This window comes from Microtus pennsylvanicus, chromosome 4 (genome assembly GCF_037038515.1).
Source record: "Microtus pennsylvanicus isolate mMicPen1 chromosome 4, mMicPen1.hap1, whole genome shotgun sequence".
Classification (NCBI taxonomy): Eukaryota; Metazoa; Chordata; class Mammalia; order Rodentia; family Cricetidae; genus Microtus; species Microtus pennsylvanicus.
In genome coordinates, this window is record NC_134582.1 from 55,823,473 (window position 1) to 55,850,463 (window position 26,991).

Sequence of the window (26,991 nt, forward strand, 5' to 3'; positions counted from 1 at the left end):
ACTTTGCCTTTGGATCAAAAAGGAGTTTAATGTCCTACGTTCTCCAGGTCTGCCTGCAGCTTCTCTGCCCATTTTCCTCCACACCCTGATCATTCTCTCACTCACTCGCTCCGCAGTGACATAAGGGCCCTCAGCCTAAGGCTCAGCTTTCATGACCTTTGCTCTTTACACAGTCTAGTCTGTCAGAGTCTTGTCAAGGACCCTGCAAGTCTCTGACTTCCTTTTTCAAGCATCACTTTCTTGCTCATCTTGGTGGAGAAACCCAAGAAACAGAAACCTAGACGCCTCCTCAACACTCCCAATGCCCTAGCTAGAGAGCAGCAACTCCTATATTCTTGACATATTGAGGGGCATTGGCTTTATTGCTGTCTTTCCTCAGGAGGTATGTAGGTCTCCTGCCAGTCCAAGAGCTCTGTGAGCATCAAGGCCTGTTTCTTCCAGCACTGTGTGACCGCCTTCATCAGACAGAATGTATAGTCTTTGCGTTAGGCCTCTACTAAAGGGTAGACCAAGTAACACCTCACCCTGCCACTTCTGTCTGGAAAGCCTTATCCTGCAAATGATGGGACAAAGGACACAGATCTTGGTAGTGGAGATCCTCCAGTAGGCCACAATCAGAGGCGACCCAAGGTAGAAGGGAATTGGGAGGGTTTAGGGAACAAAACTTGCTGCATGAAGGGCCGATGGAAGTGGGGGTACGGATAAGGCAAACCGTGGGGAAAGGCAGGATTCAGTGTGATCCAAGCCACAAATTCCCCTTCTCCAAGCTCCGCCAGGCTTTTACTGTACTATAAAAACCACTGCCTAACAGCAAGCCTGCCTGATGACAAAGAGAGATAATTGGCTCTCGTGCAAATCTAAGCCCAAAGTTATCAAATAATAATAGCACACAGAAAGAGACACAGGCAAATGGGCCTGGAGAACTCGTGTCATGCAAAGGATGAGGCTGTGTTCAAAGTACCGAAATTACGCTCCTGCAATGGAACAGAGAAATAGGACATTTCTTTTTTTTTTTTTTTTAAAAAAAAGATTCTCTGTTAATGCTTGGATACATTTTTAAAAGTTGCTTTATAATTAGGGCTGTAATTTATATAATTTATTTTTAAAATGTCCTCCTTTTAATTTCCACCCGGTCCAGTTAAAGTTGAACTGAAAAGCCCAAAGTAAATGAATTTTTTAATAAAACCATTTTAAGAAGCCCCAACCTGAAGCCAAACAGATATGTGGATTTTCATGGAGGAGGTAGGGGGGGAGATTGTATATTGAAAAAATAAATTTCCTAAGCCATTTTATATCCCAGGTTTAATTGCCGCTGGAACGGTTTTAAAATTCCAATTCCCTTTGCTTCCCTCAAGTTGTTTGTTTACCTCTGGGGGTTCCTAGGGTATGGGACTAGGAGGTCAATGGGTCATCACTACAGAGAAGGCCAAGATGGTGAGCCTTCTGTCTGACTGCTAGCATGATCTGTTCAGTGAGCATCTGCCTCTCTCTTCAGGGGGCTGGCAGCCCCCAGGGGTCAGATACTGCATTCGTTATTTTTCTTGTTGCTATAACTAAATGCTTGACAAGAAGCAACTTTAGGAAGCAAGGGTTTGTTTGCGTTTATAATTTGAGGGTGAACTCCATCACCATAGGAGGAACACATAGAGATAGAAGCGTGAGACAGCGGGAGCGTAAGGTGGCTGGTCCTATTCCATATACAGTCAGTAAGCGGAGAGACAGGAGCCCTGCCACAGCTCAACCCTTTCTCTTCCCTAATTAGTCCAAAGTTCAGCACATAGAATGGTGTCACTGACATGTGCAGTAGATCTTCCCTCTTCTGTTAAACTTTTCTGGAAGCCACCTCAAAGGCACTCCCAGAGGTGTGTTTCCATGGCGATTCTAGATGCTGTCAAGTTCTCAAAGAAGACTAACCATTTTAGAACCCATGACCAAAAAGGAAGAGTCCTGCTCTCATCAGCCTTACCACATCGTGCATGCAATAGGTGCTCAATAAATGTTTGCCAGTGGTGGGACATGCTGTGCAAGGCCTAGGCCTGAAAGTATTGCTACCTTTCCAGAAAGTTTCAACCCTTGCTAAAACACCCTCATCTTAGAAACAGTGGAAAAGAGTCCACATCTCCGCCTGTTAGTCAAGGACCCCTTAGCTGAAAGGATGGGAAGGAAAAAGCAGATTAACTGCAGCATCTATACCAGATACCTTGAAGGTTGTGTTTAGGGAAACAATCAAGGACTCACTAGATGGTCCTGGAGGCCACGATACCTATGAGTTCACCTGAACCTCTCCAAAGGACCCATCACACACATACACACACACACACACACACACACACACACACACATTAGAAGGAGGCACAAGCCAGAAGAATCAAGAGCAGGAGGGTCGAGCAGGAAAAAGCATTAGGTCGCAGAAACTGTAACAAGACCAGGAATGGCCAAGTTTATTAACACTTCTCAGAGGCTCCTGCAGGAGAACATCTGAATCTGGCCTGCAGGTCCAAGGTGGAGAAGCAGAAAAGGCCTAGGGAGGGTGTTTGGAGAGCTGGGATCAGCAGGGAATGGATGTGTGGTGGGAATTGAGGCTCAGAGATAGTGAGGAGGTAAAGATTGAAGAGAGAAGCTTGACTTGGCTTAAGGAGGGCATGTAGGGGGCTAAGAGTGCAGAAAATCAAGTCTGATGAACAGGACTGCTTTGTGGCCCACCCAGTGGCTCTCCCAGTGGCTCTCCTGGAAATGAGGCTCAAACTCCAGGAAGTCCATCAAGAGACAAGGTTTGCTCACCATTTTCCACTATTTGTTCACACCCACTCAACCTTGACCACCCCACCTCTCATATAACAGACCACTTTGAATGAGGGGGGCCTGACAAGTGGCAGAGAAAGGATGGATCCTTTAATATGGCACAGCCAGGAAAGGTTTTCTGAAGGAGATAGTAGAGTTTGTCCTCGAAGGGTGAAGAGGTCTACACTGAAGCAGGGAAGAGATGGACATCATTCAAGCTTTCCCTCCTGGACTACATGCAACTTACTCATCCTTTGGTGAATGCTGGGGAAAGTGTAGGCTTCTTCTACACCTCTTGAGAGGTGCTTGTCTCATGTTTAACTGGATCTTCTGTGTTAGGGAGGTCCCACCTTCCCTCTCCCAGCCTCTGGGAGTCCCACATTTCCGAAGTAGTACCAATGCATGCCATAGGCACCAAGGGCACCTTATTCAGGGATCTTGGCAAAAAGGGAGTTTAGTGTGAAGAAGGAGGAAGAAGGAGAAAGGAGAGGGTGTCAGTGCTGTTATCAAATACCTCAAACATGCAACTTAAGGGAAAGAGTGGTGTATTTGAGCTCACAGTTCCAGCCGTGGCAGGAAGGCAGGGCAGAGCTCACGGCTATGGGAATATGACAGAGTTCCTTATACACTCTTGGTGATCCGTTTCTGTCCTGTAGACCAGGTCCCAAAGGTTTTATAACCAAAGCAGTCAGAGAGGAAAGAAAGGGAAAATATGAAGAGGAAAAAAGGGAGACAAAGGCAATAAGAAAGAAAAAACAATAGTGACGGCTTCAGAACCTTAACCAGTGGAAAGAGGTTTTGTTTGTGGGGGGGGGCATGGTAGGAGGGAGGTCATCTTGGAAGGCTTCTTTGGTACCGAACCACAAGCTTTTCAGAGAGATACTGACTCTCCCAGCCTAAGGCACTGCTCAAGACATTGTGACTGCAACCCAGAAACCAAGAGAAAACAAGAAAAGAGACAAGCGGTTGGGGGGAAGGGTAAAATGAAAGGCTTGGACCTCCTCCTACCTCCATCCCACTCCCCCATCGTCCCTGGCCTTCAGAGCCCAGGCGGATCTAGACTGCTGCTCTGTTGCCAAGGAGACAGCAATTACTCTGTGAGTTGTATAGAGGTGTGTGTGTGTGTGTGTGTGTGTGTGTGTGTGTGTGTGTGTGTACGCACGCGTGTACGCATGCTTTCTTTTTTCTTTTTTTAAATACTGGGTCTGATGAACTGCAGCCAGCTACGTTGCCCCCTCCAGCACCCTCACCCTCAGCCGCTGACACTGCATGAAAGGTCGGGAGAGCTGCAAACAGTGCCTTCCAAAGTGACAGATGCCCTGCTTAGGGTAAGCAAGGCAGGAGAGAATCCATTTGTCAAAGTACTTATAAAGTGGATGGGAATGCTGAAGCTGTTTTCTCTTCAAAAAAAAAAGAAAGAAAGAAAAGAAAAATGAAGAAAGGGAGGGAGGGGGAGGGACGGAGGGAGGGAAGGAAGGAAAGAAGGAAGGAAGGAAAGAAGGAAAGAAGGAAAGAAGGAAAGAAGGAAAGAAGGAAGGGCAAGAGGAGAGAGCTAATGGAAAGAGCACCCAACACCTCTCCCAGAGGCCAGTTTCTTTCTTATGCTAGGACATTTTCAGAGTGCTGGCTGCTAAGTAGATACAGCACAGAGTACACAGTATCTCTGATCTGCCTACCAGGTGCGTACAGTCTGTTAGGGACGCACACCTGAGTGGCAAGCAGCCGGAGGGAGAATGTGTCAGGTGAGTGTGCTGACCAAAAACAGTCATCTTGGGCTTAGAGAAGGGAGAGAGGGCAAGTCAGAGACTCTTTCCCAGTGTCCAGTCTGGAGAGCAGAGCCTGTGGCACACAGTAGTCTTTAAGGTTGACAGTGGTGGGCACACTGAAGTGGGGGTACCCAGACCTTACCCCAAAGCACTGTTGTGACCAGTGACCCGCAGCTCACACACTCTCCTGAGCAACACAACAGTGTGGACCCAGGCTAGTGCTAGGCCTGCTTAACTAACCCTTGCCTTCTGAGAAGAGGCGTGAGTGAGTGACAAGCTGCCTGTTACGTAAACACAAAGCATTCTCGGAGAAGGAAGAGCCTGGAGAACTGTTCCAACTGAGGCCCTCTGCTCCTTTTGCTTGTCTGCCATTCACCCATTAAACACACGTTTACAGAGTGCCCTGAAGTTGGGAGGGCAGTACCAGGAATGGGGTGATGACAGATTAAATGGTACCTTGGGCAAAGACCCAGGGGCTCTGCCATTTTCTCCAGTAGAGATGAAAGGAACCAAAAAACTGAGATTGGCTAAGTCCCGCTCATCATCTCCTGCATAGCACCCCATCTTATTCCTGGGCCCAGCCTCCCGACTGATATGTACTCTTGAGCGCCTTTTTGCCAGATGCCAGGGGTGGGGGGGCAACATGTGGGTTATCAAGTAGAAACGCCTGGAGGAAGAGAAGGTAATGTTTACACAGTGTAGCCTAGGAGACCAAAGATAGGGAAGAAACCCCCGGAGAAAAACAGTAGTGTGCTAGGCACGGTGAGTGGACTTTGGCAATTTAATGTATATCCTTCTGACCACATAGGAAGGCCTACCAGGGCCAACAGCAAGTCAAGCCTCCTTCTGCAAGCTGGGGTTGGATGTCAGCACCCAGTTCATGAAGGGCTTCAGGAGGCTCTGGAGGAGCAGAGATCAGGTGATTATTCAACAAGACAGATAGCTGTGGTTGTGGAAGACCTGCTGGAGTCACCTAGGGGGCCTGGAGGAACCAGTGAGCTCAGAGCTAAGGTGCCGTAGTGCAATGAGCCCTTTTGTGAAAGGGGACCCAAACTATATTCTGAGTAAGAGGACAGTGTCCCTGCAGCAGTCTGATCAACTGGACCCAAGTTATGTCTCTCAGGCTGAGCAAAAGAGGACACATCCGGTATGCGAATGAGTGAGACTGGAACATTCCAGGTCACCAGAGGGGTGGGAAAATGATGCTTCTGAATTGTAATTGTTCATTTCTCCCATTCATTTCTTGTCTCTACCTCATAACCCATCTTAAAGTATGCAGTGCAATGATGCAGTACTGACTGTCTGGCTTGGACAGCCATCACCTCCATCAAGCTCCAAGACCTTTCCCTTCCTCCATGCAATAATTTCCTTTGCATGGTTTTCCGAGGGAGAGGTGATCAAATGCCTATTCATCCTGTTAGGGCACTGACTAATGGCAGATCAAAGAAAAGATTCCACCCAAGTCCAGGTTGGTGAACCAATGGGTGTACTGAGGTTACTTACATTAGCGTGGGTGACTCAAAAGCAGCTGCATCACCGTCATGGGTTGTGACTCATGCAAGCCACATCCCTGGAGCTCCCTGTACCTCCTGCAGGCAGCTCCAGTAAAGACTCTCCTCTCCCCCAGCAAATTGTCCTTTGTTCATACAACCTGACCACCAACCTTGTAAGCCTCGTAACTTTCTGAGCTCCCTAGTCTTGTGAGTTTCCTTAGCTTTCTTATTTGGTACTGCCTTTGGATGGCAGTGCTTCAATTCAGAGGAATTAACCACCCAACAGTTTAATCCCCTCTCCGTTCCTAGCAACCATGAGATTCGTTTTTGTCTCTAAGGAATTACCTATTCTTGTTGTTTCCTAAAGGTGGGTTCATACTTTGTGAGAACTTTTGCAACTGGCTTCTTTACTGAATGTAGTGTTTCTGAGTTGATCTCTATTAACATAACATAGAATTATCACTATATTGTGGATGATATTCCTTGTATGGGTACCACATCTGTTTATCCATTTTTCAACTGAGAAAAATGCAGGTTGTTTCCACTTGGCGGGTCACTACTCACAGCATATCCATGACTATTCATATACAAATATTTGTCTAGAAACATATCTTCAGTTCTTCAGGACATACCTAGAGTGGGATTGCTTGATGATACCGTATATATCTTCTCACTGTTTGAAAGTTACTAGGCTAACATTTCTATCTCAAGGTCTCCAACTTGAGTCAGGCTGTAACCCCATGCTTACTAAGTGACTGCTGTGTGTCAGATGCACTCCCACGAGCCCTAGGAGCCGTGGGCTCAGTAGACTTAATTTCCTTCATACAAATTGCAAAGATTAGGCCAAAACAGAACTTGTCTTGAATCAACCAACAGACAGATGTCAGAAACTCAGAAGTCAGTTTCTGGATTTTTCTCCAACACACATGGTTCCTCCATATGTCCAGACACCTACTGCCCAGAGGTCTCCACTTCATAGTGCCTTTTGCAGAATTCAAAACTCTCAATACTCTAACTATTCTTTGCTCCCATGTGAAAATGGTAGATTTGCACTTGACTGGTGTAGATTAGCAGGTGCTAATCAGAACTTACTTGGAGGTGGTGGATATAAAACTGGTAGCATTCCTTCATTAATTTTGGCAAGAATGAATTAGGGAAAGGCAAACCGAAAGTCCATTTTGATGGCTGAACCTGCTGTGGGAAGGAGGCTGGTGTCATGCCACAGAAGTCAGCGTGGGGTTTCCAGTCTGAAAGACAGAACAGAGCAGGAACCGTGTAAGCAGAAATCCCAAGAGGCAGAGAGATGAGCTGGCCAGAGGGGGGAGGGGACCTCAGGACAGACAAGCTGCAGACAGCAGAGGTAATTTGGTTGTTGCTCTTGTTCACCAGCACAGACATAAGAGTCTCAGAATTGTGGGCACATGCAGTTAAGCTGGCCCGGCTCAGAGGAATAAGACCCTGCCTAGCTTCCATCCTGCTTCCCCAGCGAGAGAGAGGCGGATAGCTAAGGACACCAACTGATGGCAGCGGAGGAGCTCTCAGTCCTCCATCCTCTAGACTGCTGGAACTCACAGCAAGGCCTTGAGCGGCATACTCAGAGATCGGATCCGAGCAGCTGGCTCTGTCCCCTGTAGCTGCGCCTGTGGCATTTGCCCGCCGGCAGAGCAGAGGAACACTATCAGGGCCTACCTGGAGCCATCCCTCAGCCCACGGGAGGTAGGAGTGTGCTCCACACTCATCTCCCAAGGATGCTGCTCCATCCCTGCTCCACAGAGGACCTCAGTTGCCCAGTGTGGGATGAGATCACACCCCAAGACCTGGACACCTGCCCTGGAATGCTGCCAGGCAATTAGCACAGCAAATGGCCCATAGGAGCCAATCTCCAGGGAGTCGCCCTCCCTCCAGGCCCTGTTCCCCCATCCCACCCGCCCCCTGCCTCTGTTAACCCAATGTGCTGATTCCAGACTGATGGTGCAGATATAACTCTTCCTCCCCTCGTGTTTGCCAGCCAGAATCTTCTCTAGTTCTCATGACTTCCCATGTCTAAGGCTGGTCTCAGGTTCACAGACCCAGACTTTAGTCGGCTATGAGAGGGAGTAAAGGATGGGTCATCTTCTAAAACTGGAAAGGAAGAGACAGGTTCCCAGAGCTGCAGGAAAGACAGACTGGGAGGGAAGGTGAATGCCAAACAAGGACGGGGCAGGAATATGGACAGGGTGGAGCTGAAGAATCCACATTTGTGACAGATGTTCTAGTAAAATGGGTAGAAGGGATGTAAAGTGCCCAGGTTTCTGGTCCCCTCGGGGTGGCTGGACCCAACAGCTTGGATATGTGTGGGCAACACCAAGTGCACTAAACCCCATATGTCACCAGCAACATGCTTGAGAACAAGCTAAGCCATAGTGTCTTCAGAGCCTCTTAGGATCCATGTTGATTTCCAAATCAATCAGCCCACAAGAGGTGGATCATCGGTTCTAACCCCAGAAAGACTCTGGAATAGTTGTCTTGTCCCCAATGGGGGCACGATTTAAAGTAATCCCTTAACACTGAGATTTGAGTATCAAGGGTGGGAAAGATTCATGTGACACAAGAAACCAACCCCTCCCCGCCTGAGAAGTGTATGCTGATTTTAGGGAAAATGTAAAGTCACAGAAGGTTTGAAAACAAGGACATGACAGCTCAGAACTTGGCCTCAGCACACTTACAGTAATGGCCTGATATACCGAGGTGCTAGAAGCTGGGGGACAAATTCAGAGGTAATTATAATGAGTTAGACAGGATAATCAAGTAAAGAGCAGACAAATATTTGTCCCCAAAAATCAACTTGATAAACCTGTTATACAAATGTAAATGTTCCATGCATAAAGGAAGGGCACAGAGAGGGAAAAGTGTGGCCAAGGCAGGCAGGCACCAAAAACCTTCTCACTACCCTACACCCAGCACTCCGTCATATCAGAGTCAGGATCGCAGCCAGTCCAGAGTGGACTATGGTGGTTACCAGGATCAACGGCAGATGCCTGAAGAAGCCTGCCCTGTTGTATAGCAGAGTAAGGAAACCAAGGACCAGAGGATTGAGAGCCAGCCACCTTCGTTGTAACCACAACCCTTGGCCAGCTACTCATTTTATCTTTCCAGTCTCACACCTCCACACTGGAAACAGGGGCCTGGGCACCTTCTCTCTAGCTGGGAAGAGAAGAGCAAATGTGGTGGAGGATGAGAGGGAAGGAGAAAGAGATCCCAAAGTTAGAGGATGCATAAAGTGTGTGAGCCTGAGGATGACTCCCCCTTTCCCAGGAAGAACTACAGCACTGTCTAATGGTACCCAAACCACGGGACTGATGCTCAGTGGGCGTCTGTTGGGTCTGGCAGTCTGGGTAGTGAAGGCAGGCAGGCAAGAAAGGGAAGAGGAACCTTCCGGGCCCGAGAGGGTGGGAGGCCTGCCAGCTGCCTCCAGCTCAAGTTCAGGGATGAAGCCAGTTCCCAAAAGACCACATAAGTCTGCTCCAGGTGACCAGACAGACTTCCCTCTCCATCTGCCTTCCTGGATGGTGCAATATGGAGTGTGGAATGCCAAATGTGTTTAGGGATGTCACCTCAGGACCCATGAAGTGCATCCATCCTGACTGTAGCATGAGCAACCTCTCACGGAGAGGCAGAGATGAAGAAGGCGTCCTGGAGGACCTTCTAGCTGGCTACCCCATTTCTGTCCTTGGCCTGTGGGGACCTGATGAGCCTGTCCTCCTCTCCCCACACAGTGAGATTTTTCTGTTGTTCAGCTATGTTCTCCCCAAACAAGCCTACACAATTAGTTTCTTCTTGTTTGCTGAATTATTTTTGCCACCGTTAATTATGTCACACTCCATATACAAGAGTTATTGGGGTGGGAAATGGGAAGCAAGGGATCACTTCGAGGGAGCATCACGGCCTTCAAGACGTGAAGGCAACTTTGATTGGTTTCTCTGTTCTGCCGCCTGCTTGAGAGAAGGATCAAGAATGCCCAGAGAGCCGGGGTGTGGTGCTGGGGTGGGGATGGGAAGGTGAGAAATGAATATAAGCTAAAGGCCCATGTACATTAGCCTGCTCACTGATGCACTGCTCTGGAAGGGGAGCCTGCCCGTGGGAACTAGTAACCACTCGCCCATCCACCAGAAAACACGTACCTTGTTATAGCTCATGGGGTCGAGGGGGAATGAAATCCAGGGGACACCTTTGCTCTGTGGCACAGCAAATGGGACACGCTCCTGTCTTGTCATTGTGCCGGGAGTTTCATATACATCACCGCAGACCTGTGGCAGTAATACCACAAATATCTTTGTTCAATTTGGAAAGTAGAGCTAACTTAGCCTGTGGTATTGTCTCCTGCCAGCCAGTGGAGCACAGATGTTCCTTGAGAAAGATACTTCAAGGATAAGGACTCTTGCCTTAGGAAGGGAAAGCTTGGTCTCTACAGTCTCTGCCCTCAGATCCCTCTGTATATGAACTCCAGTCCGGATAGATGTACCACCGTCAGGCTTCCCTCTAAGAAGCCACTATGGTTGGTGTAATCCTTTCAGAATACCTCTACTGAAGGAAACTTAGAGCCTTTCTTTAAAAAATTTTTTTTTCTCAGGAATTTAAGTAGAGAAGAAGAAGCAGATATCATCAAGGTTTACTTCAGGAAGGATGTGTGGAGCTCAGACAACGCCCAGGTACTGAGGATAGACCCAGGTCACCAGGCCTACAGAGCTCAGCCTAGCAAAGTCATGTAGACTTAACTTAGTTTGTTGGTTAATTGCTGCTGCTGTGGCAAAATTCCCAGCAAAAGCAACTTAAGGAAGGAAGGGTTTGTTTCGGCTCATTATTTGAGGGCATTGCCCATCATGGAGGTGACCTATGTCAGCCCTAGCTGTGGTGGCAGAGAGTGAGGCCACCCTGCATCTGCAATAAGGATGCAGAGAAGTGCTCTCCTGGATTTCTTGTTTTCCTATTTTCATTCAGTCCAGAGCCCCAACCCCTAGGGTAGTAGTGTTATTCACTTTCCTACTCAGTTAAAATTTTGGAAACACAATCATGGACTCTCCTAGAAGAGTGTTCCGTAAGTCATTCTAAATCAAGCTAAGCCAACACTGAAGACCAACCATCGAAGCTAGTGATGGATCTGATAGTAGCTGTAAGGGGACTTCATTTCATGGGGACAGTTTGCCTCTCGACCATGCCGCATCCCCTAGCCCCCAAAGTGTCCCATCCTGAGTGGGAAGAAGTCCGGCACTCAGCCAGATTCTGGGGACCAACTCTGTAAATGTGAATTGGTCCCCATGACTCCATCCCAGCAGCACCCTACTTCCCACCCTCGTATGATTGTCATGGGTATACAAAGTGAGCACAGAGCTTCTGAACTAGATGAGAAAGTTGTATGCATTGCTCAGCCGTGTCCCAAGCACAAGGCACGTGTTTCCGCATGTGATGGTGACTAGGGCTCTCCATACTACGAAAAGCAAACTCTGGTCTAGCGTGTGTATCCAAGATGGATGTTATCCGGTATCTGCACATGTGCTCAGCCTGCTCTCGGAACCCAAAAAGGAAAACGCTCTTAGGCCCCGTAAACCAAAGAGATTGTGGCCCTGATCACGTAGCTAAAGGTGACAGAGCCAAGCACTATGTGCCCCATCTTTATCTAATGGCCAAACCAGGTCCACAAAAGGGCCCCTTTAGGCAGCTGATCCAGCTGCACTCCCCACCATGTAAACATGGCCACAGGTGCCTGGGGAAGGACTGGATCTTGTCCTTGGACATATGTTTCCAGGATCTCTAACCCAGGCTTCTTCTAATAGAAAGCTCTCCCAGGACTCCTGGCCTCCCCTCCTCCCAGGAAGGATTCTCTGGAGGCTGTTCTGCTGGCCCTCTTGGGACTTTCTCAGCCTGCTTCTTGCTAGAGAGGAAATCTAAGTTCAGCCCTTAACCCATCCACCCTGGATGAGAAGAGTTCGTGTTCACAGGACATCTCCCAACAAGCAGGGAGATTGCAGTACTTTCAACTACCTTCCTCATCCATCCCCAACAGTGAGGCAAAGACAGGAGCTACTCTGCCCATTTGGTGGCTGAAGAAACTGATCTAGTGGGAGGAGCTTCAAACTGTCAGGTGGGGTTGGTATGTCACCATTTCCTTGTAAGTAGCTACCTTTTTTAGTTTTCAGAGGAAGAGCCAATGCCCAGATTCTATTTGGAAGCAAAGAGGGCAGAGTCGGCTCTGAGGTTAGGTGTACAGTACAGCCTTCCTGAGGTCAGAATGGATAGTTCAGGGATTGCTGTCCTGCAGAGGGAGGCTGATACCCCGTTTCTAGTTGAAGAGAGTGACAGCTCCAGACATAGAGAAAGGGAGACAGGAATGGACCACACCTGCAGGGCTATGACAAAGGCTATAAAAAGAAAGAAGAGAAGAAAGCCCAGAATGAACAAGGGACTGCCTCAGTTTCCAGCAGAACAAAGAAGGGTCTGGCCAAACTCAAGGAATCAGGAGCAGGAAACGGTTTGTGGGTGCCTGAGCCCCCATCCTCAGCCACCACACTGTCTTATAATCCACTCTGTGCCACCTTCCTGGGGAGAGATGATTGCATCCTTTCTGAAAAATAAAGAACAGGAGGGAGAAGGCAAGCCCTCCCTTCCCTCCCTCCCTCTCTCCTTCCCTCCCACTCTCCCAGCACCTCCTCCCTCCCCACCTCCCGCCAGCTCTTGCTCTCCGTTGCTAAGTAGATGGTAGGTTTATTTGCGGCTGTCGGTTCCCAGTAGAAAAATTTCGTCTTGGAGAGCCGCCTGGATGGAAATGGCTTCAGCACCGATTTCATGGAGAAGGTCTGTGCGGTAATTAGTGTTCACGAGGGAGGAATTGGACTGGCAGGCTCCCAAGAAAACTACTCCCCAAAAGTTAGCTGGAGTCCAGAGGGCTACATCAAATGCAGTTTCAGAGTGTGCCTCTCCGTCTATATATAGACCTGCAGACAAAAAATGGGCGGCTTGGTGGCGGAAGGTTCATGGGGGGACTGGCCGTGGGAGGCGGAAGCAGCCTGAGCTGCAGAGACCACTGCACAAAACATAAGCCGCCCTCCTCTGTGGCTTCTTGCTCAGTCCCTGGTGCCTCTTCCCTTTTTACTGGGGCTCCTTGCCCCAGAACAGAACCTTAGTAAGAGAGGAAAGAACAAGAAGAGAGAGGGAGTAAGAGGAAGGGGGAGAGAGGAAGGGTGAGCTAGTCCCATACTGGTCAGCACAGGACTGAATTCCTAAAGTCATTCCCTATACTTACCAGCTGATCTTGTACTCCTAGGTGTCTAGCTGTTCCTCCTCCCTTTCTTTATTAAGCATTCAGGTGGCACTTCTAACCTCCAGATTTTCTCTGCCCTTTCTTCCTCTGGGCACCTGTAGCTGAGGCTTGCTTACCCACCAGGGGCCATGGCCTCCTTCTATCCACAGCCATTCCCTACAATGCGTGTCTCCAAACTTCTCCTCTTTCCCTTCCCAGGCCAGAGCTGGGCAAGCAGTAGCCCCTAAGTCCTTATTAAAGGAACTGATAATAGCAAGATTCAGAGACTGAACACTCTACCTGGTCCCATGTAGCCTCCAGAAGGAGGAGAATGAAAATCCCAGATTTTTTTTTCTCTATTCCTACCTTTGGTTGCTGGAAAGTCTACTGAAGAATCTGCTTCTTAGGTAGAAATTTGCACACTAACAGGTCAAGGTCCCAGACATCAGGGTCTTGATAGAGACCCAGCCTGGCCTCTCACTTCAGTTTCTGTCTTCAACCTTGAATCTGTTCACAACTAAGTGCTACATAGACCATCTTTACCACCAATTCTCACCTACGGCAGCCCTGAACCTTCTGCTCTCCTCTGGCTTCACCTGTCTGTCAGACACCACTGAGATCAGTCCCAAACCTCAAGAATGTGTGAAACTGGAGGTCAAATCCATGTGGTCAGCCTTGGCCACGGCACATAGCTGCCCATTAGCAGAAAGTTCAGGGACGAGCAGTCAGCAGACAGGAATCTTCTCCACCCCACCCTTGCTGGCCTCAGCCGTCCAGCTGACTTTTCTGGCCAAGGGGTATGATCGCTCAGCCAAGACAAAGTAAGGTGTGTTAGAGAGCCAAGAGAAAAGATAGATTGAAGGAGAAAAAGGCAGGGCAGCTGGGAGAATCAGCAAAAACACAAGGCCCAGGGGTGGTTTTGACTGGCACAACTCACTGGTTCAGGGTACCACAAAAACCTTTTCTCAGCTCTAATCCTTCCCATCCTCTCAATCATCTCAAGAACAGAGCCCTACACACCTCTATGAACACACGAGCATCACTGTCCCTCCAGCCACTGACCATTATCCACCCAGAAAGGGCAGAAGGCCTGGCTGGATGCAGCCATATGTCCACCCACGCTTTTATTCCCCTGTTGCCTTCCATTTGGTGGCAAACCATGGAAATATTCTCCCATCTGTTGACACAGTCTTCTGCCTACACAGTCGGAGACCTCTCATGCTAATTGTGTGAACTTGCTCCTCCTGCTCAGGGTTCAGGTTGCCCTGGGCTTGCCAGTCTCTTGGTACTCTCCACTCATCTCCAAGGAAAGCAGTGGATCTGATCCCTGGTTATCTCATTGTCCTGGAGCAGTTGCTTAACCTTGGTCTACACGCATGTCCTTTCCCTCATCTATAAGATGGTGCATCTATAAGAGAGGCACATACTTTCTGTTCCTTCCTCATCCCCACTCACTCATTCATTGATTCTGGAGACCTGGACTTCTAAACAGGAATTTATCAAACTGATTTCATAGGAAAGGAAACTAAGGTCCAAAGCAATTCACTGACTTGTTGAGGGCTGCAATTCACCCATCAAGAGCTTGCTTGAGGACTCCATGTATCTTCTTTTGTAGACCATTATCTACCCCTCACCCTGTACTTCTGCCTCATGCTAAGCCCTAGAGCAGAGGCAGGACAGATAAGTGTCCATGGGGCTGGTTCCCTCCATGGAGTTCACAGAGGCCTCTTGAGAACCCAACAGGTATGTGGATGCAGTGTCCAAACTTCACCGGATTCCTCCCCAGTGGTCATTTGTTCCTCCTGCTCTCCCATAGACACCTCTGGAGCACCTGACCCTACTCAAGTGTCCCTTACCAACCTGTACCACTCCTGAGTTGGAATCCAACTCCTCTAAGCACTGTCTAAAACACTCCCACTTTCCTGTTTCCTCCCCTCCCAGCCTATCTACCCAGGTCTTGAAAATTCCTCTCAGAAAAGAAACAATTGACACCACAGAGTCTCTTTGGGGAAGCATGAAGCTCTAGCTCTTTGTCACCCTGGTCCCTGCCAGCTCGTTACAGCCTCCTGTCATTAGCATATTAGATACATGAGGTAAACAAAACACGCATGCATCTGAGATTCTCCATGTGAAACAAGATTGCTCTGAGCTGCATACAGGCTGGCTGTGCAGAAAGATGGGCAGGGCCCCTGCTCTGGGGAGCCAGATAGGAGCAGAGTTCAGTCAAGCTACATGTGCAGGTCTGATGCAGGGGCACAGACGGTCTAAAGGCCAAAGTCATCGTGCGCACCATGGGGAATTCGTCATATCACAGCCATCGCTACTGACAATAACAGTAATATCAATACCCTCCCCAATCCATTATGTCCTAGGGACTCGGCTCACCCAGAACCCCAGCAGGTAAGTATCGCCGTTGCCTTCCATGCACAGATTACACAAACTACTCAGAGGCTCCTAAAACAAGCCACTGTCAGAATCTGACCTGCTATGCAAAGCATGCAGCCCTTTCCGTGACTCCAGACATCCTAAAGATAGAAACATTTAGGCATTGGGGGTTGGGTGGTTTTTCCCAGAATCCTCAGATGTCTGTTCACAGGAACCTCAGGGCCTATGCTAAGTCTGAGGTTAGGGGAAAAAAATGCCTGAAGTAGTCAGGAGAACAATAAAGAGTGTATGATAGAGAATATGGGGTTCAAGTTGCAAGACAAATGGGAAGGGAAAGATGAGGGAGAAGAATAGAAAAGAAATAAACAAGAATGAGGAACAGAGTGAAAAAGAGGAGCTAGGGGAAGGGAGGGATAGGGGAAGAGAAGAGGAGGAGGTGGAGAACGCAAAGCAAGAAAGCCAAAGGTGTCCTGAGGAAGCATCACGGAATTCATGGTCTTTCTGGCTCCAGCCCTCCCACACCACTGCAGGGGATCCAAACTCAATCACTTGCCCTGCTCTGTCCTAATGCACACTTCCCTCAAGGCCACTGTAGGCCAGGAGTAAAAACCCTACAATGAGATCTAGCCTAGGCAGAGTTGAACAACTGTTACAAGGCTGCAGCATTCAAAATGCACTGACTGCCATGCGCCTGGCCACAAGACCTTAAATCTTTTGCTGCCTCAGTTTTCCTGCCCTGTGAAATCGGATGATAACCCTAATAGCTTATGGAGTAATATTGAATGTGTCAGTCCAAAACATTCAATATAACTCCACAAAAACACAAAAACCAGCACATACTAAAATGCCAGGGAGTGCTCACTGTTGTCCTTACTGTAAAGTCCCTGCACGAGCCTTGACTCACAGGATGTGTTTGTCATACACCTGTCAGCTGACTCGCTCGTATTTAAATGGGGACCCCAATAAAGGAGTGCATATGTTTCCACCCTCTGAAAAACTGTGTATGACCAATAAATGGCTGTGAGATGAATGGAGCATTGTGTCACTCCATACAGAAATGTCAGCCCTCCTCCTAGTCACATGCCTTATTATGTCTTTGGTACAGTCAACTGACTTATCGGCTCAGTTTTCTTTCTCCCTCTGTTGGCTATGTGGGCACTGGATGAAGAGAGAACTAGAGTTGAGTGCTGGACTCTGTTTATCTTCCCCGTTTGTTAGCACACACCCCCTGCACCCTTGTGGGTCAGCGATTTTAGGGTGAACTGGAGATGCTCTACCAAGCCCAGAGCTCACATTCCTCTGAAAATATGACTGGTCCCTCAAGTAAGTCCACCACTCTCTTGTTGTCACCCTCGGGTTAAATGTTATCAAATGCTTGAAGTTGAGCTAGTCTGACACAGGGTGAAAATCAAAGTCAAGTCAAGAGAGCAGCTTAAATAACCGAGAGTAAGGGAGAAAGAGCTCTGTGAAGAGCTGGGCTGTTGCCTGCCATCAGGTGTGATGTTTTGTTGTTGCTGTGCAGATGCTTCAAACACACACACATGGGGGGATTGCACAGATACACACACACACACACAAACGGGGTACACAAACACACAGGCATAGACTCACAGATACACATACAAGAACATACACACTGAGAGAGAGAAAGGCACACAGACACATATAGATAGGCATAAGCACACAGATGCACATACACACACACAGAGATGTAGAGACACACACATACAATATACACACCTTGTTTTGCTCTTGTGGCTTATACCCTGTTTGGAAGAAGCCAAAGAAGAGAGTTGAGATTAGTTTCCCTCACCAGGCACTTCCAAGGGTCTTTTAGGCCCAGCCCCCCTGCAACCAGAGGGTAATAGACACAGCCTCCCCTTCTGATTCTAATCAGTTCAATGCAATTCTCCATCGTAGAGTCTAGTACTGGGGCCTGCATGAATATCCCAGCCTATTAGCTGTGGTCTTATTAGAGGGCTGTGATTTCCTCAGATGACAACAGAGAAAAACGGCATTCAAACACACATGTTTCGAGTATTTGAACCTGGAAGGAGAGGCTCATTCAAAGGTGAAGCAGCAGGAGCTAGGAAACAGAGGAGGATTACATGGAGGTACTAAAAGCTTAGCTGGGCTCTTTAGAGGGAAAATCTGGTTAAGAATCCAAGAACAAGAGCTGGGAAGATTGCTCAGTGATAGGTACACTGGCTGTTCTTCAAGAGGGCCTAGGTTCAAGTACTAGCATCCATGTGGCAGTTCACAACCATTTGTAACTCTAATCCTAGTGTCCTTTTCTGACCTCCACAGGTACCAGGCATATCTGCAGGCAAAGCACTCACAGGCATAAGAATAAAATATTTTTTAAATGATTCAGGAACAGGGAAGCTATCCTGGAGGGGGAGTGACACAGCCAAGTGCCAAGAGTGACATGAACACGTTGTTGGAGGGAAGACCTTAGCAGTGTAACTGAAAAAGGGTCTCTGTCCCTCCAGGGACTCAGAACTCCTTGCTGCTGTGACCTGTTCTCCTATAGTAGTAGAAATGAGTCAAACAAGCCTGTCCATCTTCTCCTAAACACACACAGTACCTCCAGAGCCCAAATCAGTCTCTGTGGTGCATTCGGAGAGTTAGTTTGCCAACGTGGTGACAGCTTCTGGAACAGCTAAAGTGCAAATACCTCCAAGCTTCCTTTGTGTGGGGAAGGGTATTCTGGGAAAATTACCTCACCTCTACTTCTATTACCCTCCATAAAAGACTCCAGCAAGAAGATTCCTATGCAAAATAGTAAAGATCTACTGAGTTGCCTCTGCTACCCAAAATGCCCCAGGCCACTAGAGGCTCAGATGAGACTCCTCATGTTTCCTGTTCACTAAGTTCAGCATGTCAGGCAGGAGCTAGACTATGTATGAAGTTACCACGTTCCACACAGACAGAAGAAGGAGAAGATACCTAAGATGGGTAGGGATATCAGAGGTAGTGTTTTTTTCCAAGTCAGTTAAGATGCACCTTGATTTGGTCAGAGATCCCCTAAAGTCTGGTGATGGCTAAGAGGCCTCAATGAGGCAGTGGTTCATCCCTACAGAAAGGAGTCTGGCTCCTTACACTGTTCATAGACAATACAAAATGGGATCTCAACTGTCCTCCATATTAATTAGAAAAGAACAGGTTTGGTTTTTAGTTTCTAGCAGAGAACTTCTTCGGGCATTGATGTGAACAATCTTGGTGTTCTGTGGAAGAGCCCTGGAATTCTGGCCACTGGTGTTTAAGAGGACCCAGGGGTAAGTGAGGCCAGGCACCACCGTAGCTGACGTCAATCTATGTCCCTTCAGGAAGAGATGAGGTCACCCCTGAGCCCCTTACCTCAAGTAAAGGACATGAGTGGAAGGAAGAGGGAATATTTTTATGCAGTAACCCGAGCGTCTCTCTGAGTATTTACCATACTCATGTTGTTCTTTAGACACTGTCCAAGACCCATAGGATGGATGATAGGAAGTGAACCTCAAATCAGTCAATGAGAGATGTTGGGTGTCTGTCCTGCCATAGCCACACTGGATGCCTCTCCCAGACTACTTCTGAACTGTCAAATGCTGGTGACAGCCACATCTTCTCTAAGGTCCAAGAATCATATACATGCACTTTGGCATGTAATAGCCAGAGAAACAGTCCATGACGGCTCATGATAAAGACATTCTTGTGCTCTCCTGGGTACTCTGAGGAGCTGCCAGACTAGAGGAAGGTCACAGAAACAGCCTTGTGGTTACAGGAAGAGGGGCCACACTCTGGTCAGATGACCAGGCACATTTTGTCACAGGTTTGCTTGGGAAAGGCTAGGATATTTTGCCCTGCTCCCTCCATCTCCTGGGTCATCCACCCTGGCCAGGAACTGGAGAGATCTTCACCAGGAGGGAGGTGAGGCCATCAAATATCATGTACACTTTTTGTTCCTTTTCACAGTGCTGTAGAACACCAGACATGTAATTCTCTGGTGTTTAGGGTGTAAACAAGGGCAACAGGCAGGGACAGACACTTGGCAAAGACCCACAGACTGGTCCTTTAACCCTCGGAGGTTTGTAGCTCCTCAGTCAGAGCCACTGTGGTCTCAGTGCCTTCTGCCCAGCAAAAAGAGAAATGAGAGGTGGGGTTCTGCTCCCCTGAGAGTTTCGGTGCAGGTCAAGAAATCTGAGCCACCAAGCACCAGGCCATCTCTGTCTTGAGGACACTCACAGCAGGAAGGGCTAAGAGAAAAGGGAAATAAATTTAGAGTTCTGAAGAAGCCTGTTCTCCTTCTATAATGTGCAATTGAGTTGAATTTTGCAGAAACTCAGCCATAATCTTGCATGACCTTACTCTCTGGAATTGCTGATATACAAAGGAGACCCCAGGAGGGCAAGGCTGAGCCTAGGTGAAGTGGCGGCTATTTCCTGATCCTCACCCCAAGGCTGCCTCCTCTGAGGAAAACAGATGCTCCACCACTGGCTGCTCACTCTCTCAGGCTTCATGTTCTACCCCTCAAACCCCTTCTATCCTTCATCCAGTCATTGGCCAAACTTACTGCTCTCTGATAAAAACTGGAGTTTAAGGATATCCTCAGCATTGTAATCTGACTTGCCCTGAAAGGAGATGGACCCTCCTCCCTGTACGTATCACCTATAATAGAGTCTCTCCATTGTCAGGAGATTGATAAATACGAGGTAGACAAAGATTCACAGTCTAACTGCCAAATGAGGTGGGTGATCCCCAGAGACCAGAAGAGATGTGAGGTTGGTAGAGTCAGGAAAGGTTTTTGGAGGAAGGAGGCTGGTTCATCTCTGGAAAGACGCAAGACTCCAGAGGAGGGAGTCAAGGGGCAGGTAGCAGAGGGAAGAACAGTATTACAAATCTACCAAGGCGGTGGAGAAACCAGGGAAAACCAGATGCCATCTGTGGGGAACGTCTATCTTTTTACTTGGAGAGGGAATAGTTCCAGGAAATAGGGATGGAACGCGGAAACAAAAAAGGGCATGGGAAGATGGTCCTACTGCGACCTATATCAGAAGGGGTCCTGAGAAGGTGGCACGGGGCACGGGGGGCGGGGGGAGGTTGGATGGAAGGACAGGCAGGCAGAGCGAGGCTCAGGGCTCAGTTCTGCTCACTACCCCACCTACTGGGCCATTTATGGCTCACTCTTACTGCAGACCATAAGCTGTGTTCAAAGGTGAGTCCACATAGAAGGCTCCAGCATGTGATAGTCAGGTGGGTTGGACTAGGACCCAAGAGGTGGCTCTTGGAGGAGGGGCAGTCTTGGGATACGTCCACAGGTGGAGGAAACATGTTTAAGTCCCAGAATAAGGGGAGAGACTAGAGAATGTGGCCTCGGAGAGCTAGTAACTTTCTCTCTGGGGACACTTTCTGACTTGTCCTTCTTTCCTCTGTCCACCTAAGATACGAATATCACTTTTTTGTAGAAGGCTACATCTCTATGTTGCACCCCTTAAGGAGTCTTCAGGGGCATTCTGGAGCCAGGATGCTGGCCTGAGAAGAAATACACCAAGGATAGAGTTTCAGGCCCCATAGCACACCCAGGAGATCCAGATTTGAGATAGATCCTCCGTCAGCTCACCAGCCCAGGATGATTTAACATGGCCTGATTTACATGAAGACCTTTTATCAATGTGCTCGCAAAGCCAGGTGATGGGTATGCAGACTCAAAACCTTCACCTCTTCCTGATCACTCTCCCTGTCCTTCCCCACCTCGTCTCCCTCCCCGTGGGGAAGGACGGTGTGTTTTGATCTATCCCACCCCCCAGCTCTCTCCTACTTCCTCCAAGACAGCTGATTCCAGGCCTGAAAGACCTGATGTTTTATTAAAGTCCAGATCTTCCTATTCTAAGGCCACCTTCCTCTGACTAATTCTGTAATTCAATTAGTAGGAAGCCAAGGCCTGGCTGCGGGGGGGGGGGGGGGGGGGGTTGGGAGGAAGGGGAGCCCATCACATCGGGAGCCTTTCCTTCCGTGATGATTACACCCCAGGCTTCAGCCCTGTTCGAGCTGGGGCCGGAAATTGTTCTTTCCTCACTTCACAATGACAAGGGCCTTTTATCCCAGCTCACGGGGGCTTTGTAAATTGCTGCCCTCATCTCTCCGTACAATTAATTCTGCAACACTGTGTTTTTCCCCCACGTGGGAGAGGGCTCCACCCACTTCCCTAGGCATCACCAATGCCCCTTGTTCCATGGTGGGCAGTAGGCCGCTGTGCTAGAGAACGGTAGACACCCTTGCCCACACCTCTCCTGTCCATGCCTCCACACCACCCATTCTGCTTGTCTCTTCCCAGCTGGATTCTTGTGACCGGGCCATCCATCCTTTCTCCCTGAGATTGTAACCCGAGGTTCCCAGGCCTTAATCAGAGGTCTCTTGCTCCTCTTCTGTGTATGTTCTTAGTCTCTCAGCCCTCCACCCAATCCAAGAGATAAAAGGATGGGGTCTCCATTCTCACAGGGTAGCAATCTATTCAAAGACACAAGGCATGAAACTGGCGAATAGAAGAGATGAGTAAATAAAATGGCAAGACAGAGGAGGTTAGGTGGTGGCTATATAAAGAAAAGGAAACCAGATCCAGAGCCTTTACCACACCGCAGAGTAGGGAATGCCTGGGGAGGGGCAGATCAGAGTGGGCCAGCAGAGGTGACAAGTAGGCATAAGGTCCCCCTCCAGCTGTGAGGAAGAAGGGGTGCCCAGGCCTTTAGCTGAAGACACAGCACTGTGTGCAATTTCTCTCTAATGATGCTGTCTTTGTCTCTACTCTTATCAAGGTGGTTTCCGAAGTTTCTTCTCTGACAGACCAGGGTTCAGTTCTGCTCAGTTCAGTGCTTTAAGGGGAGACAAGAGAGTGTGTGGATTTCTGAAGGACAGGAGATCAGCAATGAGCTGGGGGGAAGGGGGGCAGGGATCAGGAGCTTAAGGCCATGTCATGGATCACCCAGAGGTTCCCTGGGTCACTTGGGTAGCTTCTCACCTCAGGCCACACACCTGGGGAGATCTCAAGAGACCAGAGTTTGGCAATGCTACCCTGTCATGGATTCCATTCCCTAAACGCCAGGTCCTCTCACTTAGGCTGTGAACCAAACTCACATTTATAGCTTACCGAGCAGAAGCCTGCTTCAAAGATCAGCACTGTACTGCCCAGTTCCAGCACAGAGGAGAAGCTGAGGCAGCAGGGTATCTGCCATACCCACAGATGACTATCTTCAGGGTGGGTCTGAGAGACAGCTGATGCCCAGCTGTGTCCTCAACGCAGGCCATGGGTCCTGCATTCTGCCTTACCTAGTCTCCTCTACTTCCTTTTTACTCCGCTCTCCTATTTTTGTACAGATTGTTTTTTTTTCTTGAAAGTTAATTATGCAAGTGATCTGTGAATACAGTCTGAGTCTAACTGTGTCAAACCAAACAAAAAGGGCAAGATCACCTCGGGGATACATCCTGCACCGGGGCCTCATGCTCCGTGTGCAGCTCCTTGTAACTTTGCCTGTAAACGTAGAGAGGAGTTCATACAAAAGAAGTGGTATAGCCCTCCGCTGCGTATCCATGGCACCAATTATCATACAGTTTGGTTTTCCTGTCGGACAATGCTGCTTCCTTTGTTAGTACGTTAAGGATTATTTCACCCTTTTTATTTATTTTTGTTTTATTTGTTTGTTCTTGTTTTTCATGTCAGGGTTTCTCTGTATAACAGTCCTAGATGTCTTGCAACTCACTCTGTAGACCAGGCTGGTCTCAAACTCACAGAGATCCACCTGCCTCTGCCTCTGCCTCTGCCTCCAGAGTGCTGGGATTGAAGCGCCCCCCACTACCCGGGTCATTTCACTTTTTTAACTACTATGGAGCACTCACAGGTTTTAAGTAGAAACCCTCCTACCTTGGGTACATTTCTTAGGTTTTAGGGTATTTTTTCCTCCTAACAGCTGCAGCAGATTGCTGTTCTTTCCCCTATGAGCATAAAGACCAGATCATATACTTACAGGATGGGAACTTGGAAAGGACGGCTGCACTTAAAAACCAGGAGAAACCTCCGTGTCACTGGTCCCACCCCCGGAAGGACACTCCCCTCTCAGAACTTTCCTGGCCCCCTAGTAGAAGTCCTGCGGCAGGACCTCCCACGGTATCCTGTGCATAGCTACTCATGACAGAATCCGCTGGCCACCCACACTGTGCATTCACAGAGGGCCCCTGCAGGGATGGCTCTGAGGACTCCACTGTATACCTTAAGCCAGCGAGCTTGGCTGCCTTAGGAGCTGCCAGGTCCAGGCTGCAAGAACCGCATCCCTTCAAGATACCCCAGCCTCACTGCTCAGAGCCTAAGGAACCACAGTGAACAACAGGAGGTAATGGCTGACTGTCCTGGTACGAGCTGTAAGTGTCTCCACTCTGTTGCTAGAAAGGAGAGCCTTGCTAGCATCTGATAAGGCTTGGCCCCAGGGACCCCACCTTGGCCTCTATCCCAAACCCATGGTTGTGCAGAGTACCCCGTGAGAGCAAGTTCTCCTCCTGTTACCCCCTCCCCGTCAAAGCTGCCATCCCCTGGGGCTCTGCTCTCATCTTGGCCAGGGTGCAAGCTAGTGGTTTCTTGCACTCCGGATTTGGCATAACGAGCAGCTTATCCACATCTGCCTCCCTCCAAAAGCCTTGAGTGAGCAAACTAATCTCCCCCACTGCAAAGTGAAGTACAAAACCAACTGCAGAGCGACGGTTGGGGAAGTACCAGGTGTCTCTATAAAGGTGGACCTTCCTAACTGCGGGGGTAGAAGGACAGAAGGATGGAGGATGAAGGAAGGGGCTCTGCCCTTCCCCACTTCCTACTTCACAAGAGGGAACAAAACCCACAGCTGATTTCACAAGGCTGGGATTCAGCTGTGGTTGACAGGTCTCTCTACAAGCTTCTAAGAGGGATTACTATCCCCAGGTTAGATATAGAGGGCAGATAAGGAACCCATAAATCAGAAAAGGGAAGCCCCGTGTGACTGTGGCTGGCACAGGGCTCTTCTGAGCAGAACTGTGTGCCTTGCGAGGAATTCCAGAAGAGGGCTTTGAATGCACTGTCAGGCCTAAGCTGGGAGCCTACAGGAAGGAAAAGCAAGCTACAGTGATCCACCTACTGACCCTCAAAAGCAATCTCAGACCCCTACCGCAAAGGCGGCCAGTCCAGCACGCAGCATCATCCAAGGCACTCGGGGCAGCTCTTAGCAGCCTCTGAACATGCTTCCATACCTGTGGCCCTCCCACAGTGTTAGTCAGTGTGTCAGAGCAGTCGGTGCTCTCAAGGAGTAAGGCATCCTGCCCTTGTTCTGAGCACAGAGAAGCAGTCGGCACAAGCAGATGGAGTTCCTGGTCTCAGCTGAGCGTTAGGAGAGTGACAATCAATGAGCAAATAGATATTAATGTCAGGGAGTGGTGGGTGACAAATAGGGAAGGAAGCAGGGCAGAGGGTCAAGGGAGATGTGTGTGCTCGAGGTTGGGATGATGGTAAGTGAGGGGGTAGAGAGACGTGACGGAGGGGGTCTCGTCTGATGGATACCAGAAGACAGGGAAGGAGGAAGGCAGGCCAGGCTTGGTAGAAGCGGAATGGTGAGGAAGTGGTCACTGTAGAAAAGGGCTCTAAGTTAGAATATGCCTCAAAAGGATGAGAAAAAGTAAGAGAACCAGGGAGTGACCGAGGGGAATACAAACTGGCAGGAGATTCAGAGGTGGAAGGCAGGGGGAGGTCACTTGGGTCTGGGACAGGGTTCCTAAAAGGCACGGGTAAAAGGTGGACCCCTGAGATTTCTCAAAAAAAAAATTGAAAGAAATCCCTGGAAGCTGGACAAAAACAACAGATTTCCCCTTCTCGGGTCCCTAGTTTATTTTTCTGAGCTGTGTAAACAATATGGTCACTTCCTCCTTCTTCTCTTACTTCCTCCTCTCCAAACCTGCCCCTGACCTTGTCCCAAGCTGGCTTGCCTGCTTGTGGCTGAGACACTGGCTGTCTCTCTCTCCATAGCAAGCAGAAGACAAGGCCAACAAGGGGACGAGGGAACAGGAGGAAAGACACCCCTGGGAAAGGCAGGCGGCAGCATGAGGGACGACGTCACGGGGCCTCTGACCGCTATTCATTTCAGTCGCGTGTGTCTCCATCAATAACCGTCTGCCAGTGACCAGGAGGGAAGAGGAGGGAGAGGAGGGAGGCGGGGCGATGTGGGCCTGGTCCAGGGGAGGGAGGACGGCATGGAGACCGCTTGGCAGGAGGGTAGAGCTGCACTGGAACTGGAGCCTCTGTTTCCTTTTCCGTTTCTCTTTTGCCTCCAGACGCGTGTTTCCTTTCGGCCATCTCTCCAGGCAGTAAAGACAGGCGAGCAGGGTCTATTTCAGTATCAGAAGGGGAAGAACAGAGGTTACTAGATACAAATCTGATGGGCGTAAGGTACTGGAGAGGACATTGTGGGGACTCTGTGCATCAAGTGGCCACAATGACTAGATGTTCTAATGACTAGGACTGAGGTGTGTAGCATTCAGTCACCGCCAACTGGAAGGCCTCAGGAGAAAAGAGCCTGACTCTAGCACAGCGTGGACATTGAAGAAGTAAATGGCCTTCGAAGGGCCAGAAGGTATCTAGGGAGGAAAGGATGTAGCCCGTGGAGGGACCGGAACAGGCAGGAGCTGTGTCACCAGTCTCATCCAAAGGACTGGATTGGGAGCAGAGAAAGTGGAGAGAGACGTAGCCTGAGCTGATGGTCAGAGAAGATGGGGTGAGAAGTAGAGGGAGCAGGGGAGGCCAGAGAAGACCTTGCCCGCAAGGATCTACGTGGCTGGGCTTTTCCCTGGGGCAGGGTCATGGATGACTTTACAAACAAGAGTGTTTTAGCCGTAGTAGGCCTTTGCAGTTTTCCCTTGGCTCCCAGCTGGTTTTGCAGGAGAGCCAAGCCACATTCAGTCACACCTGCAGACAGCCGAAGGGGCCCCTGAAACTGCTCAGTAGAGTTAACGCTCAAAACCAGTATGTCACCAAATATTCTATTCCTGTGTCTTGGTGCCTGCAGACAGGTGTTAAGACCTCCAGTCTGCACGGAACTCTCCAGAGTCCCCGACATACAGTACAGTGGAGTTGTTACAATGGCTTGGGGGTGGGGGTGGACAGGACGTTGGAGAGCATGCTCAGCTCTCTTAACAGGAGAAGATGCAAGCAGAGTGGTGTGAGGCAGAGCTGTCCTCAAGCCGTAAGAGGCAGAATAACGGTAGGCCTCAGTGGGTTTGATAGCCCAAAAAACCTTTAGACGGGGAGGTG

General features: G+C 49.1%; 1 protein-coding gene across 43 annotated transcripts in view; it reads left to right on the forward strand.

Annotated features, from left to right (window-relative positions):
* The window catches only part of Celf4 (CUGBP Elav-like family member 4), a 278,709-nt gene that overhangs the window by 46,551 nt on the left and 205,167 nt on the right, over window positions 1–26,991 (forward strand). Inside the window, exon 1 of one of the 43 annotated variants that reach the window (XM_075969133.1) lies at window positions 26,882–26,941. The exons of 41 other annotated variants lie outside the window; for them this stretch is intronic. In XM_075969133.1, the coding sequence (XP_075825248.1) occupies window positions 26,884–26,941 (58 nt within the window). In that variant the 5' untranslated portion in view covers window positions 26,882–26,883. Of the gene's footprint in view, window positions 1–26,881; window positions 26,942–26,991 lie in introns of those variants that run through there. One more of the 43 variants, XM_075969132.1, reaches the window with a different exon arrangement.